This window comes from Humulus lupulus, chromosome 8 (assembly GCF_963169125.1).
Source record: "Humulus lupulus chromosome 8, drHumLupu1.1, whole genome shotgun sequence".
Lineage (NCBI taxonomy): Eukaryota > Viridiplantae > Streptophyta > Magnoliopsida > Rosales > Cannabaceae > Humulus > Humulus lupulus.
Window position 1 is genome coordinate 130,878,460 of NC_084800.1, and position 15,963 is coordinate 130,894,422.

The 15,963-nt window shown below is 37.0% G+C and overlaps 2 protein-coding genes across 2 annotated transcripts; one reads left to right on the plus strand and one right to left on the minus strand.

Annotated features, from left to right (window-relative positions):
- Positions 1–10,906: 10,906 nt before the first annotated feature.
- Positions 10,907–11,918, plus strand: LOC133796069 (secreted RxLR effector protein 161-like). The gene is made up of 2 exons (XM_062233548.1): positions 10,907–11,002; positions 11,307–11,918. The coding sequence occupies exons 1-2, from the start codon at positions 10,907–10,909 to the stop codon at positions 11,916–11,918; spliced, it is 708 nt and encodes a 235-aa protein (XP_062089532.1).
- A 1,445-nt stretch (positions 11,919–13,363) lies between these two features.
- LOC133794190 (WAT1-related protein At2g39510-like) lies at positions 13,364–15,483 on the minus strand. The gene is made up of 7 exons (XM_062231394.1): positions 15,266–15,483; positions 15,114–15,176; positions 14,908–15,024; positions 14,570–14,807; positions 14,106–14,267; positions 13,863–14,014; positions 13,364–13,694 (listed from the first exon to the last, which is right to left on the minus strand). The coding sequence occupies exons 1-7, from the start codon at positions 15,463–15,465 to the stop codon at positions 13,484–13,486; spliced, it is 1,143 nt and encodes a 380-aa protein (XP_062087378.1). The 5' UTR covers positions 15,466–15,483; the 3' UTR covers positions 13,364–13,483.
- Between the last annotated feature and the right edge of the window lie 480 nt (positions 15,484–15,963).

A 15,963-nucleotide genomic window follows, 5' to 3' on the forward strand; every position in this document is an offset into this window, starting at 1 on the left:
CGAGGGCCAGTTCCTCCCTCAAAGTCGAATATTTCTCGCATTGTAGCCCCTGGAGGCTAGAGGCCACAATCTTCTGGTTGGCTGGCATCCAACATCCGGTAGTTTTGGAACAGGTTCTTCTCCCCGTCCATCTCCCATGTCTTGCCACTAGGGGTCGTGTGTCCTAACAGGGCGAAAGGGGTCGCTTAGACGTATTCTTCTGGATGGAGGGTGACACCATAACTCATGGCTGATGATCTGGGAGCAAAAGGGCACAAAGCAAACAACCAAGCAATCAGCACCAAAACCCAAAATGGTTGGCTAGGGTACAGGGGCTTTCCTACGAACTGCTTGGAAGAGTCCCCTCCAATTCAGATCCAAGATCACCAAAGATCTGCAAAACCCTAATTGGGAACAAATAAGAAGGGTTTTTTCTAAAGCTTTCCTAAGCCGGCCTATCACCGCTTGTTCAGAGACAACCCGTACCTAAGAGGATCCGGGACGACCCAGAGAATTTGTTCTATTCTAATACACCCAGAGCCACCCTAAAAGGAGGCCGAGGCTCTAACAATCCTATAGTTATAAAGGAAATATAACGAAATGATAAGCCCGAGAAAACATAAGTAAAAAGTTTGGAAAGCTTACTGGAAAGTGCTGATCGTGGAGAATGACGTGTTTCCAGTGACAGTGACGGCAGAATCACAGTGTTGAACAAGTGGAGGTGACACAAAAGTTCGTCCAATGGGCAAGCTGAGGTCACACTTTCAGGCAAGGGTGTAGAGATCGGACACTTCAGAAATAAACGACAACAAAGGCAGAGTGACTGACGGATAATTTCGTCGACAAGCTCAGACATAAAAGGTCCTCTCTGTGATTTCCTTCGTTCGAAGTGTGTAAAATTTTTGAATGAAAATCTGGGGGTATTTATAAGAACCGAGAATGTGTTATTGATCTAACGGTTCAGCGTGACCCGCCCCCCTTCCCCATCGGACAGTCCCAGATCGCACAGGGGCATTAATTAGCCCACTCGAGTATCGGGTCACGGTTACCCAAAGTCGCAATCCGCGCCGCCTCGATCCAACGATCCACGCGAAGAGTATCTCAAAGGTCATCCCATCAAATGATCCTTAGTAATGCAGGGATATTAAGAAGGTCATTCGTACGGATAGGATGCTTCGAAATTCACGCTGACGTATGACTGCCAACACGATAACCAATAGAATGTCTCCTGAGCTGCCAGACTCTAGTGCCTTCGACACACCAATTGCAAGGGAACACGTGTGTACGTCATGACGAAGCTGAAGGATCAGGAGGCGTCTAAACGGCCCTGAAGTAAATGAACCAGGGCTCTAATAAACAAACCAGGATCCTAGTAAACGAACCGGGCTTCTGGGATTCGATCATGGACGCTAATACAAACACTCATTATATGATATTTCGGCAATCTATTCCCCATGACAGCGGACCCGCCGCCTTGGAAATGAACCGGGATGTAGAAAATTGATCCGGGAAGGCAGCAAGCCTCCACCGTGCGTGCACAGATGAAGGCTTGGGGGGTAATTGCTATCTCTGTTCCTCCCCAACATTCACGGCTCCGCATACTGAGTCCATGGGCCACCCTGAAGGGACTTAAGGCACATATCAGGCCCAATTGATGTGGATGGAGTGAACTTTGGCGGCCAAATATCAGTAAAGCCCAAACGGTGTCCCAAGATAGAAGACAAGACCGCGAAGTTGGGATGTTGTATGTTCCTGGACCCTTTGTCTGGTGTCGCCTGGGATGTGATGAAGATATCGTTTCTTCCACATCTAAAAATAGACCGGGAAAACAATGGATGAACTTGGATCCCGGTAAACGAACCAGGGTCCTGGTAAATGAATGGGGATGTTAGTAAACAGACCCAGACCAGATGACCAGGTTGAGCGTGATAAGTTGTCCCCGATACTGACATCACCCCAAGAAATATGGAATTGTGTCCCCATAAATTACACCAGAAGAGGTTACATACGGAATGTACACCATTAGTTTAGAATTGTACTGCCACTACTCTGACATATCCTGTCTCTCGGATCTCCCTTGAAGCCCATGCGAACCAGACGGAAGTAGCATACTGTCATCAGTCTTATAGCGTGGTTACGCTTAGGCTGGCCCAATGGGCTCTGATTAGTGCATTTTATATATTAAAATCCTTTGTATTAAGCCTCCATCAGTCAGCAAATAGTGTTTATACCCTTATTGGGCCCGGATTAGTCCGGCCCAAACCCAGCGTACTCAACTGGCTATAAATATGAACAATTGTGCACTGAAAAAGGAGTCTGATTCTTCTCTGTGAAGCATACATTCTGCTCGAACTCAGAGAGATCTTATTACTTAAGCTCTTAAAAGCTCTAATACAATCGACTTGTGGACGAAGGCTCTTTAACGCCCAACCACGTAAAATTCCTTGTGTGATAATCTACTTTCTTCGCTTTCTAAGCTCTCTTATCTCTTATAATTATAGTTTCTGAAAAACTCAGTAAACAGTAACTTATGTTGGAATATTAAAAAATTTAACTTATTTATCTTGCTTAAAACATAAAATTTCCCTAACAATATTCCTAATAAGCATCGTTTGATGGAAATCTAACATCTATGGTTCTTGTAATTGAGGTTTTATATTATTGTGTGGCTTGGTATACTTGGTGCAAATGGAATTGCATCAAAATGATAAATGCAGAAATAGCAATAGAAAATGGAAGAAGCATTGATAATGTATGAGCTATGTTGGTACTTTTGTCCTTTGTAAATTATTTAAAAAATAATATTAAAAATAGAAAAGTGTATTTTGTGTGTTAAAAGAAAAATAGTCTCACATGAATTTGGAACACTCTTTTAAGAGTGTATATTTAGTGGGAGTTCTACCTTTGGGGGTGTGCCCAAAAGGGTACTTAGTGTTGTGTGCATGGGTGAGGAGACACAATTGACCATCACACACGCGCGCGCCGCCGCTGACTAGACCAGACCGCATTGGTTGGTCTTGTGTGACACTTATTATTTTTTGTTGAAAAACATTTTAATAAAATAAATATTTATTTATTAATTAATTTATTGAAAGAAAACATTTTTTATTAAGATCAGTCTTACGAGAGAAAGAGTCATTCCTACTCTCTCTTTCTCATCACGAACGTTTTCTTTTCCGTTGTATGGTCTGGCTTCTTAATTCGATAGAACGATAGATCATTGAGAGAAAGTGATGTTCTCTATTCTTTTCAAACAAACATTTTTTTTTCAAGCATTAATAGGGCCTTGATTAGGGCAATAAATGATGTAATATGTTAATATGTGAATTTATGTGAATATGTCATAGAGATGCATGTTTAGTTGAATTAAATGTGCATGTGGGCCCCGTTTGGATATTAGGGGTATGTTTGTGATTTTAGCCCGTTGAGGGCGTAAATGTGATAAATATTATATGCATGTGATATATTTCTATGTAGCACGATCCTAGACAGTCCTGGGGAGCGGTTAGCCAGAAAGTCACAACGGGGTTGAGAATCTGACTCAGGGCAAGTCGAGGGGTACTTTGGGTATTAGATGTATTATGGGGTTATCGAGTTATGGAAATAAATATTTGGAGATATATTTGAGGTCAGAATGTCTAGGAGGGAATATTGGGGAAAATTTACCATTTTTCCCTCGGGGACGTTTAGGTACCCCGAGCCTTGAGGTAACCTTAAAGCTTAAGTTAAATCAAACAACGTCTAGGAAGCTTTTGGAGGCTTAGAAACGGACATCTATTTTTCCCTTCTCAGCTGAATATAGTTTTTCCCTCTCTCATCTTTGCTCTCTAAGACAATTCAAGGAAACAAGCAAGGGGTAGAAAATAGTCAAGAACTAAGGATTGGAGCTGAGTTTGGGAGACTCTAACAAGAAAACCAGGGCTTGGAGCTTGAGGAATTGAAGTTGGAACTTAGGGGATCAACTCTGAATCATAACTCAGAAAGGGTAAACTTTAAGTTTGAGAATTATGGTTGATTTCTACTGTTTTCTTAGGTAATGCATGTGAGTAGGATTTGATCTGTTCTAGGGTGTTTAGCTAAGTTTTTGGAGCAGATTTTTGATAGGTTTTGATGTTAAAACTGGGCTAGAACCTTTGTGATGATAATCTGGAATTGCTAGTTTGGTTTTGGGTGAATTGGTTTGAAGAAAATCCAGGAAAAGATGGAGATTTCTGGGTTTGGAGGCGAGGGTCGTGGCCTTAGGAGGGGCATGCCGCGGCCTGTGTGCGTGCGCGACCATGGGAGGCCATGGTGTTTGATGCGCGTCGCGGCGCTTGGCCAAGTACGCCGCGGCCCGTGCATGCTTCAGGGAGGTGCTAGCCTCTATTTCGAGGCTAGCCGCAGTGCTTGTGGGTAGGGCCGCGACTCTTAGTGCCAGTTTGTGCTCTTAAGATTGTTTAGGCTTGGGAACTTAAAGGTTAAGGCTCGGGATGGATTTTATCACTCGGATTGATAGAATTCAAGGTTTCGGAGATTAGAGTTATGGTTCAAAGTTATTTAATGGATTAGAACTTGATGGATGAGTATTGTTAATGTGTTGTGACTAAGGTTCAGCGAGGCTCAAGTTAGGGAACTGTGCCCGGGAAGCTCGGGACGCAGGTAATAAAACCCCTGTTTACATAGAGCTTGTATGCAAGGCTAAGCCCCAATATGTTTGAATTGCAGGGCGTAGCCCTTTGATTGAATTTTCTAGTGTTCAGTATATGTTTATTTTGCTATGAATGCGATTATGTGAATGTTCGGCAAGAGTCAGGAACGGCGCAAGCCGAGGTCGGCAGGGGCCGGGAGCAGCGTTGCGCATGTTGAGTGAAAGTTTCCAGGGCGAGACCCTAAAGGATACCTGGGATATCCTTACGGTGTGGACCGCAAACCCAGGACCTGGTAAAGCGCCTGGGACGGCTTGGTCGAATGTGTTTAGCCTATTGATGGCTTGTTTATATGCTATGTGTTTGTTTTGCATATGTTATCTGTTTGTGGGTTTTCTTGCTGGGCTTCGACTCACGGGTGCTCTGTGGTGCAGGTAAGGGAAGGAGAAAGCCAACAAACCATGAGTATAGCAAGCATGAAGCGGCGTGTACATGTTTGGCCTGCTTGGCTGCCACAGCCAGTGATTTTGAGAGATGATTGTATTAAAACCTAGATTTTGTCGTCTAGTTGACTTGGTTTGTAATTATATGTTGTAAATATTTCTAAACAGTATTTTGGGATCCCAAGTGTTAAAACTTTATGATTTTCAGTAAATGGAATTATTTTCAAAGTTTATAACTCTGTTTATGGCTTAATTACACATGTTGACCTAAAATCTCGATTAGCGAGTTGAATGCACATTTTAAACTCACTTAGTAACGACTCTAAGGATATAGGGCATTACAGAGAAGATCTGGACTATTTTATCTTGGGGATGATGTGGTTGACAGGCTGCCTTGCACAATTTGGGCAAAGCTGCGAAACATCTTCAAGAAATCGACTAAGTCCGCGACTCAACCTAGAAATTATATTTGGTAAGTTCATTCCTTTTTAATTTCTACAGCAACAATTCTACAAAAACTCAGAAAATATACTTTGTCATGTTAATAAGCGTATTATTAAGAACATGAGTAGGTTAGATTTAATTCCTAAAATGTCATTAAATGATTTTGAATGATGTAATTTTTGTAGCCAACCAAAAATAACTAAGACCCCACATAAATCTGTTGTTAGAGAATCTGACCCTTTAGATTTAATTTATTCTGATATATGTGATCTTGATAGGGTATTGACCAGAAATGGTAAATGCTAATTTATTACATTTATTGATGATTGTTATGATTTCACCTGTGTCTATCTTATGAAAAAGAAAAGTTATGTGCCTAACATGTTCAAATTATTTGTGACTCAAATTGAGAATCAATTCAATAAAAAAATCAAGAGATTTCATAGTGATAAAGGAATTAAATATTATTCAAGCATGTTTATTAAGTTTTGTAATTTACATGGTATTGTGTTTGAAAAAATTGCACCATATTCACCTGAAATGAATGGTAAAGCTGAAAGAAATAATAGGACCTTTAGACCATATTCAATGGGAGATGTAAATATTGTGATATATTTGGCAAAAAAATCATTGTATGATATATTTGGCACAATTTTAACACTAAGCTCCAATACACAATTTAAAAAGGTGATGAAAAAATCAATATTTTATTAATGCTCATTTGATATTTATAAAAAAATATACAAAAAGTAATAATTTTACTTTATGTTTTATTGTTAATGGTTAAAGATAATAATAAAATAATAAGGTAAAAAGTCGAGCATTTAATAGTGATAGATTAAGAAAATAATAAAATAATAAAAATGACATAAAAGTAAATAAAAAAAGGGTAGCGGGTATGGTGATGCAAAATATGAATCATGATATATTGTGTACCAGATTTGACCCAACTTTTAGCATGTGCCAAATTTGGCACAATTTTTGGCACACCGTTGGAGTAACTTTTTTGTAATGTGAGCTATATTTTAGCAATGCATCACCAATTTGGTGCTCCATTGGAGATACTCTTACTGAATCTATTGTTGCTATTTTATTGCATTCTGGTGTGACATCTCATTGGTTGGGTGAAATTTTATTAACTGTCTGCTATGTCTTGAATAGAGTTGTTAAGTCTATGAGCAAAGTATCATCATATGAGATTTTGAAAAATAGGCAACCTAACTTGTCTTATTTTAGAGCTTAGGGTTGTTTGGCTTAGGTTCGTATTCTTGATCCTAAGAGAAAAAAGCTAGCAACTAGAGCCTACGAATGAGTATTTATCAATTATGCAATTAATGGTAAACACGTGTAGGTTCTATGATCTAAATGCACAAATGTTGTGGATTTTTAGTACGCAAGTACTATACACAATCGTAACAAAGTAATATAATGAAGTAAAGTGTCAAACCCACAGGGACTGCCTACGTATTACAATGAATTAACCCTTATTTCTAATTGGTTGACTAAAAAATAAAAGTGTAGAAAATAATAAATAAATTAAATGAAATAATTCTCCAGAACAGAAAAGAACTCAAACAAATATAAATTATAATTCAAAGGATTAAATATAGGGTAATTAAATTCATCAACTCTCCACCCTATGCTTTTCTCACACAATTTCCAGAATTCCTATCACTATTGGGATAGCACATTTACAATTGTAAATTATATTCTTATAAAGGAATATAACTCTCTACGATATGTAAACTTCCTACATCTCTATGGTACATTCAACATATTGCAGGCATTAAACACACAATCCCTAATCTACACAAATTATATGGGTACTCTCGACCAATATAAAATCAGTGATTATTTAACTAAAGCACAATTAACCCTCACTTTTCAGATTTTAGGTTAAAATAATATAGATCATGCAATTGGAGGCCAATCAACCACATGCATTTAATAGGAATCAAATAATTCATAATATTGAAAGGAAATTCTTAGAAATTGCATTAGATAATCATAGAGTTTTAAGAAGAATCCATTAACACCCTAAAAGGAAAATTAGTTCATGATAAACACAAAAAAATCCATAAAATCAGATCTAAACATCACTATTGCATATATTAAGAAAAAAAAAAAAAGAGAAGAAAAACAATGAAAGATGCTTGACTACTCAATCCTTAGCCTCCACAAAGCGTTAATTTGAGTCTCTAGGGTTCCATCATCTAAAAGTCGGCACAATGGCGCCTTATATAGTTTCCCAAAGTATTTAATGCAAATTTCCACTCCTGTCCTTGCTAAAACGCACTTTCTTTGCGATTACGAAATCGTACGTCGCAACTCAAGAAGTAAGCACCGCGACTCTACTTTGAAAGAGAAAAATTGAATCCTCTCTTCCTTACTTAGTGTCGACCCAAAACGAGAGCATCGCAGCTCTAAATAATCCCACAATAGCGTTGTGACTCTAAAGTCTAGCGCCACGGTCCTCTATCAAACCTAGATTTTGCCTTATATGTGTACCAATGCGCTGCGGCTCAAAAGGGAAGTGTTGCGGCTCAAATTCGTTCTCCCCGAAAAATCAACTTTTTAAGCCCGAGAACCTTGTTGATGGCCAAAATCGATCCAATAGAAATCTCTTAACTGCATTTTTGTCAAATTGGGCATTTTGTGTTCAAAATATCATATTTTCTCCATATTAAATCTATGTCTTTATTTCGTGCATAATCTTGAAAATATTAACAAACACAAGTGTAATATTGCACAAACACAACTAAAAAGGCTTAAAGACTCCCTAAAATACTCTCCAAAACACTATGAAAACTAACCTACAACAAGTTAATGTTCAATCAAATGATCTTGATTTTATGAAAATATATTCTCATTTAAATTGAGAAATAGTGGGGGTGCATCTTATAGCAACATTCCTTGGATTATGAGTAATAATCATATTGAGGATAGAGAATCGAAACCTAGGAGAAGTAAGAGAGCTAGAGTTGCTAAAGATTACGGTTCTGATTTCTGTGCTTAACCTTAAAGGAGGATCCTGCTAACCTCTAAGAAGCATGGTCTTCTTTAAAAGCTGATGTAACGCTCTACTAATCCAGAACTGCTACACCATATATTTAAAATAGTACTTAACTCGTTAAGTGAGTCATTTGGACTTAAAAGTGTAATTAAAGTAAAATAAAGGTTTAAGTGCTAAAATATTTGGTCAAAAGGTTTAAACTTTTCATTGGTATTGTAATAAATTTACATGGGATCCCACAAGGGTTAATTAAAACATAATTACATTCAGTGCTCTCGAAAATAGTCGACCTAAGCGACAAAAAAATGTACTTTTTAACCCAAGTTCCTTAGATATCCTGACCCCGACGGTCGACCAAGTCTAACATGTAATGTGCTGCTCCAAAGCCCTCCAACTAATGGCTAATTTACTTTCTCCTTGCCCTTACCTACACCATAGAGCACTTGTGAGCCAAGGCCCAGCAAGAAAACTCAATCATTGTATAATAATAACAATATTAAGCATAGGACACCATTAACACGTTTCAGAGATTATAAAAGCTCGTTTCACACACATAAACCATTTACAAGACCTATGCTGAGCAAGAGGCATCACTATGGCACCGAGCTTATGGCCTATCCCAACCTACATTCCGCATGATTATCCCTGAATACACCCCATGCTGATCAATCACAGATAGTTCAATATAAATTAGCATGGAAAACATCAATATGAAAAAAAGGGTACTCAACCCTAACCAATTTAGATATACAGTCACCACATTCATACATAATAGGTCTGATGCCCTACTCTATGTACATATGCAAATTTTCTTACCTCAAGTTCTGTACGAGAATTAAGTCGGCCTCGGGTGCGATCCTCTCCCAAGACCCTCAGAAACCCTAGTCACAACATTCGTTAAACGCTCATTAGGAGCTAAATCCAAATGTGGTCTCAAGTACCATACCGTAGCTATCGGGACCTCTCATTCGATTCAATAGGGTAATGGAATCGTCCCCCTAGGCCCTAAGTGGGTCCTCAAATCAGATCCTAGGAAATTTGACTTAACTCACAAAATTCAGCCAAATACACTTTCAAGGCACCTAGCGTAGTCGCGCCAGATTCTAGCATCAATTAAACACCCATTTCAAGCTAAAAATAAAAATAAAAAAATCAATGATTGCAAATTCTAGGCCTCTAGCACCCATTTTGTCCAAAATCCGAAATTCAACATCCAATTCATGGTTTTCAATATCAATTTAAGCTTGAAAACAGTTTGTAAACTAATTCCTATCATCAACACACTAAATCAAACAACCTAGAACCCAAAATTCTGTACATTAAACTAAATCCCCAAAATCTCATGAAGAACACCATTGAAGAACAAGTGAAGAAATTCATACCTCTTCCTCTGAATTTTAAAATCCTTGATTGGTTGTGGCTTTGGACAACTACTAATATCCTTCTAAGAACATGAATTCCCCTCTCAACCTTTGGAAAAAAAATGAAGATCTAACAGCTTAAGATCCATTTTTCTTTGGTGAGCACATGAAGAACAAAGGAGAAGGATAGAGAGAGGGAATGTGAAATGCAGTTAAGCTTCAACACTTAGTCTATTTCATCTACTCACTTTGTCAAAAGACTATTTTGCCCTTCCATTAACTTAACCTCTTAACAAACCTCAAGGGCATTTTAGTCATGTGCCTTAAAATTTATCCACTAAAATCCATCAAACATAAATATTCCACCAATTAATTTATTTTACCAATACTCTCAAAATATGAAAAATTCCTAAAATACTCCTAGGCTCGACCCGAGCCGAGCATTTTTCCCTGTTGTGACTTTTCTACTAAAATTGCTCGAAAGGATCCACTCATGTAGAAACTAACATATATCCACATAATAATGTGGTCTCAATGCACATACACATAATAATTACAATTATACCATCAACGGGTCAAAATGACAAAATGCCCTTTTCTAACTAAAGAGGGATTTTAAACACATTTAATACACATAATCATGCATACTAAATTATGTACTAATATAATTCACATAAATGCCCCTTGTGCCCTCCCGACAACCTAATTAAGGTATTAAACCTTATTAGGAGTTTTGGGACGCTATAGCTGACCTTTGGCAAGAAGCCATCAATGACAAAACGGGCTCTCTTGATTCTAATAAAACCTTACATTTAGTTGATTTACCTCCTTGTTGCAAACCTGTAGGTTGTAAGTGGACTTTGAAAAATAAATTAAAACTCGATGGTACTGTTGACAAGTACAAGGCTCTCTTGGTAGCCAAGAGTTTCAGGCAAAGAGAGAATGTAGATTTCTTTGACATTTTTTTCACTTGTCACTAGAATTACATCCATTAGAGTCTTGATTTTGCTAGTTGCAGTTGATGATTTAGTAGTGTACCAAATGGATGTTAAGATTGTTTTTTTGAATGGTGAGTTAGAAGATGATATTTACATGGATCAACCTGAAGGTTTTGTGATCCCCAGCCAGGAACATAAGGTTTGCAAATTAGATAAGTTTATGTATGGTCTTAAGCAGTAACCTAAGCAGTGGCATGAGAAATTTGACAATTTAGTTATCTCACATGGTTTTAAACTGAATGGAAGTGACAAATGCATTTATTATAAATCTAAGAATGATATTTGCACTATTATATATCTATATGTAAATGACATGCTTATTTTTGGTTTGAATATTCATAATGTGAATACTGTGAAATCCTTGTTGTGCTCGAACATTAATATGAAAGACCTTAGAGAAAAGAGTGTCAATCCTTGGAATAAAGTTTACTTGGTCTGGAAAGGGAATTTCTCTAGATCAATCTCATTACATTGCGAAGATTCTAAAGAAATGCAATTACTTTGATTGTATGTCTACTTGCATACCATATGATCCAAGTATAAAATTATTTAAGAACACTGGTGACGGTGTTAGACAATCTGAGCATGCGAGCATCATTGGCAGCCTTCGGTATGTCATTGATTGTACTAAACCTGACATTGCCTATGCTGTGGGATTACTATGCATGTTGAATAGTAGACCTAGTATAGAGCATTGGCATGCTATTGAAAGGGTCATGAGATACCTTAAAAGAACCATGAACCTTGGATTACATTACCAAAAGTTTCTAGCTGTCCTTGAAGGATACAGTGATGCAGATTGGAACACTCTGTCAGATGACTCCAAAGCAACAAGTGGCTATATTTTTAGTATAGGTGGTGGAGCTCTTTCATGGAAATCAAAGAAACAAACTATTTTAGCTCAATCAACCATGGAGTCTGCAATGATAGAACTAGTTACTGCTAAAGAAGTAGGTTGGTTGAGAAGCCTACTAGTTGAAATCAATTTATGGGAAAGACCGATACCAGCTGTGTTGATTCACTGCAATAGTGTCGCGACTATCACAAAAATTTAGAACTGTTATTACATTGGTAAGAGATGGCAAAATACATTGTAAGCACACCACTGTTAGAGAGTTCCTCTCAACAGGAGTTAGAGTGGATTATGTACGCACTGATGATAATTTAGTAGATCCTTAGACGAAAGGATAAGCAAGAGAGAAAGTCCTTAAAACTTTGAAAGGAATGAGACTATTGCCCTTAGAATGATGCGTCACTCATAATGGTTAGCCAACCTAAAGACTAGAGATCCCAAGAATTAGGTTCAACGGGTAATAACAAGTTGTGAAGTGATATGAGTTGGATCATGCTATTTTCTTTAAGTAAATAGAAGCATGAAAGTTGAAGCGATAAAATGATGAGTTGATAGAAACTCTTAATGAGATCTTTACTCTATGTAGAGCAGAGTACCTAGCTAGAGGAGTACTATAGATAGACTCACCTCTATAAATTTGGAAGTGGGGTTGCTTTCTATGGAATTTTGGGAAAAATTTCTAGAGCATTCACTATAGTGGGATAGACGTGCATGGCCATTAATGCTGAGGCTTTTGAATACACCCTAAAAATGTTGTGTGTGGTTTGATGTTAGAGATAGAGTTCAAGATTTCGTGTCACTCTAGTGTAATCTGAATCGTTCTCACTATGCAAAGGTTCAAGTTAAAGGATACATTTATTTATCGACAATCTTATAGATTATGATATTGCATATTTTTTTTTAAAAAATCAAGTGGGGGATTGTTGGTACATTTGTCCTCTATGAATTATTTAAAAATAGAAAAGTGTATTTTGTTTGTTAACAAAGAGAGAGTCTCACATGGATTTGGAGTACTCTTTTAAGGGTGTACATTTAGTGGGAGCCCTACCCTTGGGGATGTGCCCTAAGGGGTACCCAGTTTTGCTTGCATGGGTGAGGAGACACATACTTGACCATCACACACTCGCGCGCGCCGCTACCGCCATTCGATCGAACTGAGCTAAGCTGGCTAGTTGGTCTAGTGTTGAAAAATATTTTAATAAAATAAATATTTATTTATTTATTGAAAAAAAGTTTTTATTAAGATCAGTCAAACAAGAGAATGTGCCATTCCTACTCTCTCTCCCACATCATGAACATTTTCTTTTCCCGTTGTATGGCCTGACTTTTTGATTCGATAGATAGACAGATCAATGACAGAAAACGATATTTTCCATTTTTTCCAAACAAATATTTTTTCAAAGTTTTTTCGAGCATTAATGGGGTGTACGTAGAACATTATTCTTCAGTGCAGGGGATGCTGAGATAGAGGCGATATGGGCTGTTATATCCTAGGGACACGTGGTTGATAGGCTGCCTTTCACTATTTATGCAGCCGCAAAATGTTTTAAAAAAATCGACTAAGTCCAAACTCAACTTAGAAAATTCATTCAGTAAATTCGTTCCTTTGTAATTTCTGTAGCAACAAGCTAAAAACTCTTTTAGCTTCCTGCCTTCCCATATACATAAACTAACACAAGTTTCTTACTTGAAGAAACTAGTTACAAGTAACAGGATAATAAGAAAGAAAGTTTCTACTTTGTAATCCTATTATGATTGTTAGTTCTTTTAAACAGATTCCTTTGAGGGTGTCTCCCTAATGTCATTATAATCAGCCACATTGTCTTGCTTTGATACCTTCAAATTCTCATTCATAACGATAATGTGTTCATCTATTGTTGTTGACACTTTTTCACTTGTTTCAGATGGAAGATGGTCCTTGGTCTTACCCCACAGGACCATGTACAAGCCTAATACAATGATAACTGCTCCGATAACCCTGCCAAGAATACACATAAAATGTTAGTCTTTCATTGTTTACATAATATCCGAAATTGGTTTGTATTTATCAGCTAATCAAATTAAGTCCAATGGGTAACTTACAAATTCATATTGTTCTTAAGATATTTGAAATGACAAACTGAAGTTGGAATATATTGATGCATACCGTCCCAAGTACAGTATCTCTGAAAAAATGAAGGAACTCAATATTGCAACAATAATCATGCCGATAGGATTAAAAGCAGTAGCGAAAACAGGACCCCTATCTTTCATGACCACTCCTTGGATATAGTAGCCAAATCCAGAACAAACTATTCCCTGCATCGATATATTTCACTTGTCTTGAATAGCCCTTTTAAACTTAATTAGAAGAAAAAGAAAAAACAAAAACTTTTTAAAAATGCCTGACACTGTAAAGAGCAGCTATTAAGGAGGAATCTAATCTTATGGACCATGCTGCAGGATTTCCCCATTCCAGTATTATTGCTGCAATTGAACCTTCAATTGCTCCCATCAAACATATCAAAGCTGTTAGGGAGAGCTCAGCAGGGTATGATTTGAGTGTAATTGCCTAGAAAAAGAAGCAAACATGTCTCTGTAACTTAAAATGGCTCCTTGTATTCAGAAAAAGAATAACAGATATGAAGCATGGAATTGATCTCTAACTGTATATTTACTAGTCTAAATATGATGATCAATCATGTCTTAAATGATCATACCGATAATACACAAACATGTATATATTGTGTATGTAATCAAATTCTATAGCTGTTGACAATGAACAAAATATTTTTTCATTTGCAAAAGTTATATGCAATTGCAACTATATGTTGATATAAAAGTCCGAAACTAACTGAAATATCTTATTCTTACTTGAAGTATGATGAAACTAGACCAGCACATAGAACCTGTTGTAAGCATAAGACCACCCTTGAGATAGTTTTCATTAGTTGCAGCTTTGACATATCCATGGTCGTTGTTCTCTTTTGTCCAAGGAAAATCCAACATTGAGCCATTAACCAAAGTCATAACCATCGCTCCTACAACAGTCAACAAAGTTCCCAACAGCTTTGCTTGGCTATGAATTCTTTGGATATCAACCTTTTCAAGCCTACAAACAATGCCAGTCAAATAAATCCAGCGTCATAGATTCCATACTTGAATGTTCTACTTCTACATGCACCATACTTTTGTCACAGACATAATGTTACCTGAAAATCCAAGCCATTATGAATGCAAATGCAGGAAGAATATTGCACATGGCAGATGCAAAAGTCGCTGTGGTATACTTCATCCCAGTATAAAACAAGTTTTGGTCAATTACAGGCCTGAAAGAATAGACATTACTCATCAATATAATAATTAAAATTCCATAACAATGGAAGTGAATCTATATTCTATGTGTAAAGATCTTAACTCCAATAAGCCAAGCAACAAAATCTTAATGAAGACAGAGGAGGTCATCTTGGGCCTTGTTTTCCTGCCGCAATATTGAGTCAGTTAGATTGGCCTCCTTAATTTTGTTTTATGAAATGTAAAATGTAGAAATCAAAACTATGAGGGATTAACCTTTCCATTAAAATGGAGAAAGGGGCAATAACAACAGCGGCTACAACATGCCGGTATACTACCAAGACGTGCAGGCTCATTCCTCGGTCTAGAGCAAACTTAGAAACTATGGACATTCCTGCATAGCCAAATTGCAGCACAATGATGCCAATGAAAGGCCTCAGCAGGTTTACTTTTTGATTGAAGTATTTTGTTGACATTTTCTGTTTTGACTGTCTTGTTATCTATCCCTCTACTTAAGACACAAGTGAGAAAATGAAGTTTCACATACTTATATAGAAATATGTGTGTTTGCCTTTTTTACTTTTTCCTTTTTACTTTTTACTTTTTACTTTTTATTTGTTTCATAGACTCAGGTAAGTCGTTAGTTTAGTTGGACAACAGGAGTACTGAGAATTTTGTTAAACGTGAAACTTGGCAGATGATAATCTCGCCAATACAGAGGCAAAAGGCATGTCAAACTTTCATGGCTAACCAAAGCCGCATATTCAGATAGGTGCTCAAAATAATTTAATTTAATCTAAGTATAAATGTCCAAAAATAAACTATAATTTAATTATATTATATTAATATACATTACTTTGAATATAAAATTAAAATTGTTTAATCCAAAAAATTTATAAGTAATATTATTTTATATTTAAGTTATGGGTTTGTATATGGAATATGACTTAGCTTTAATTAATACTAATACACTA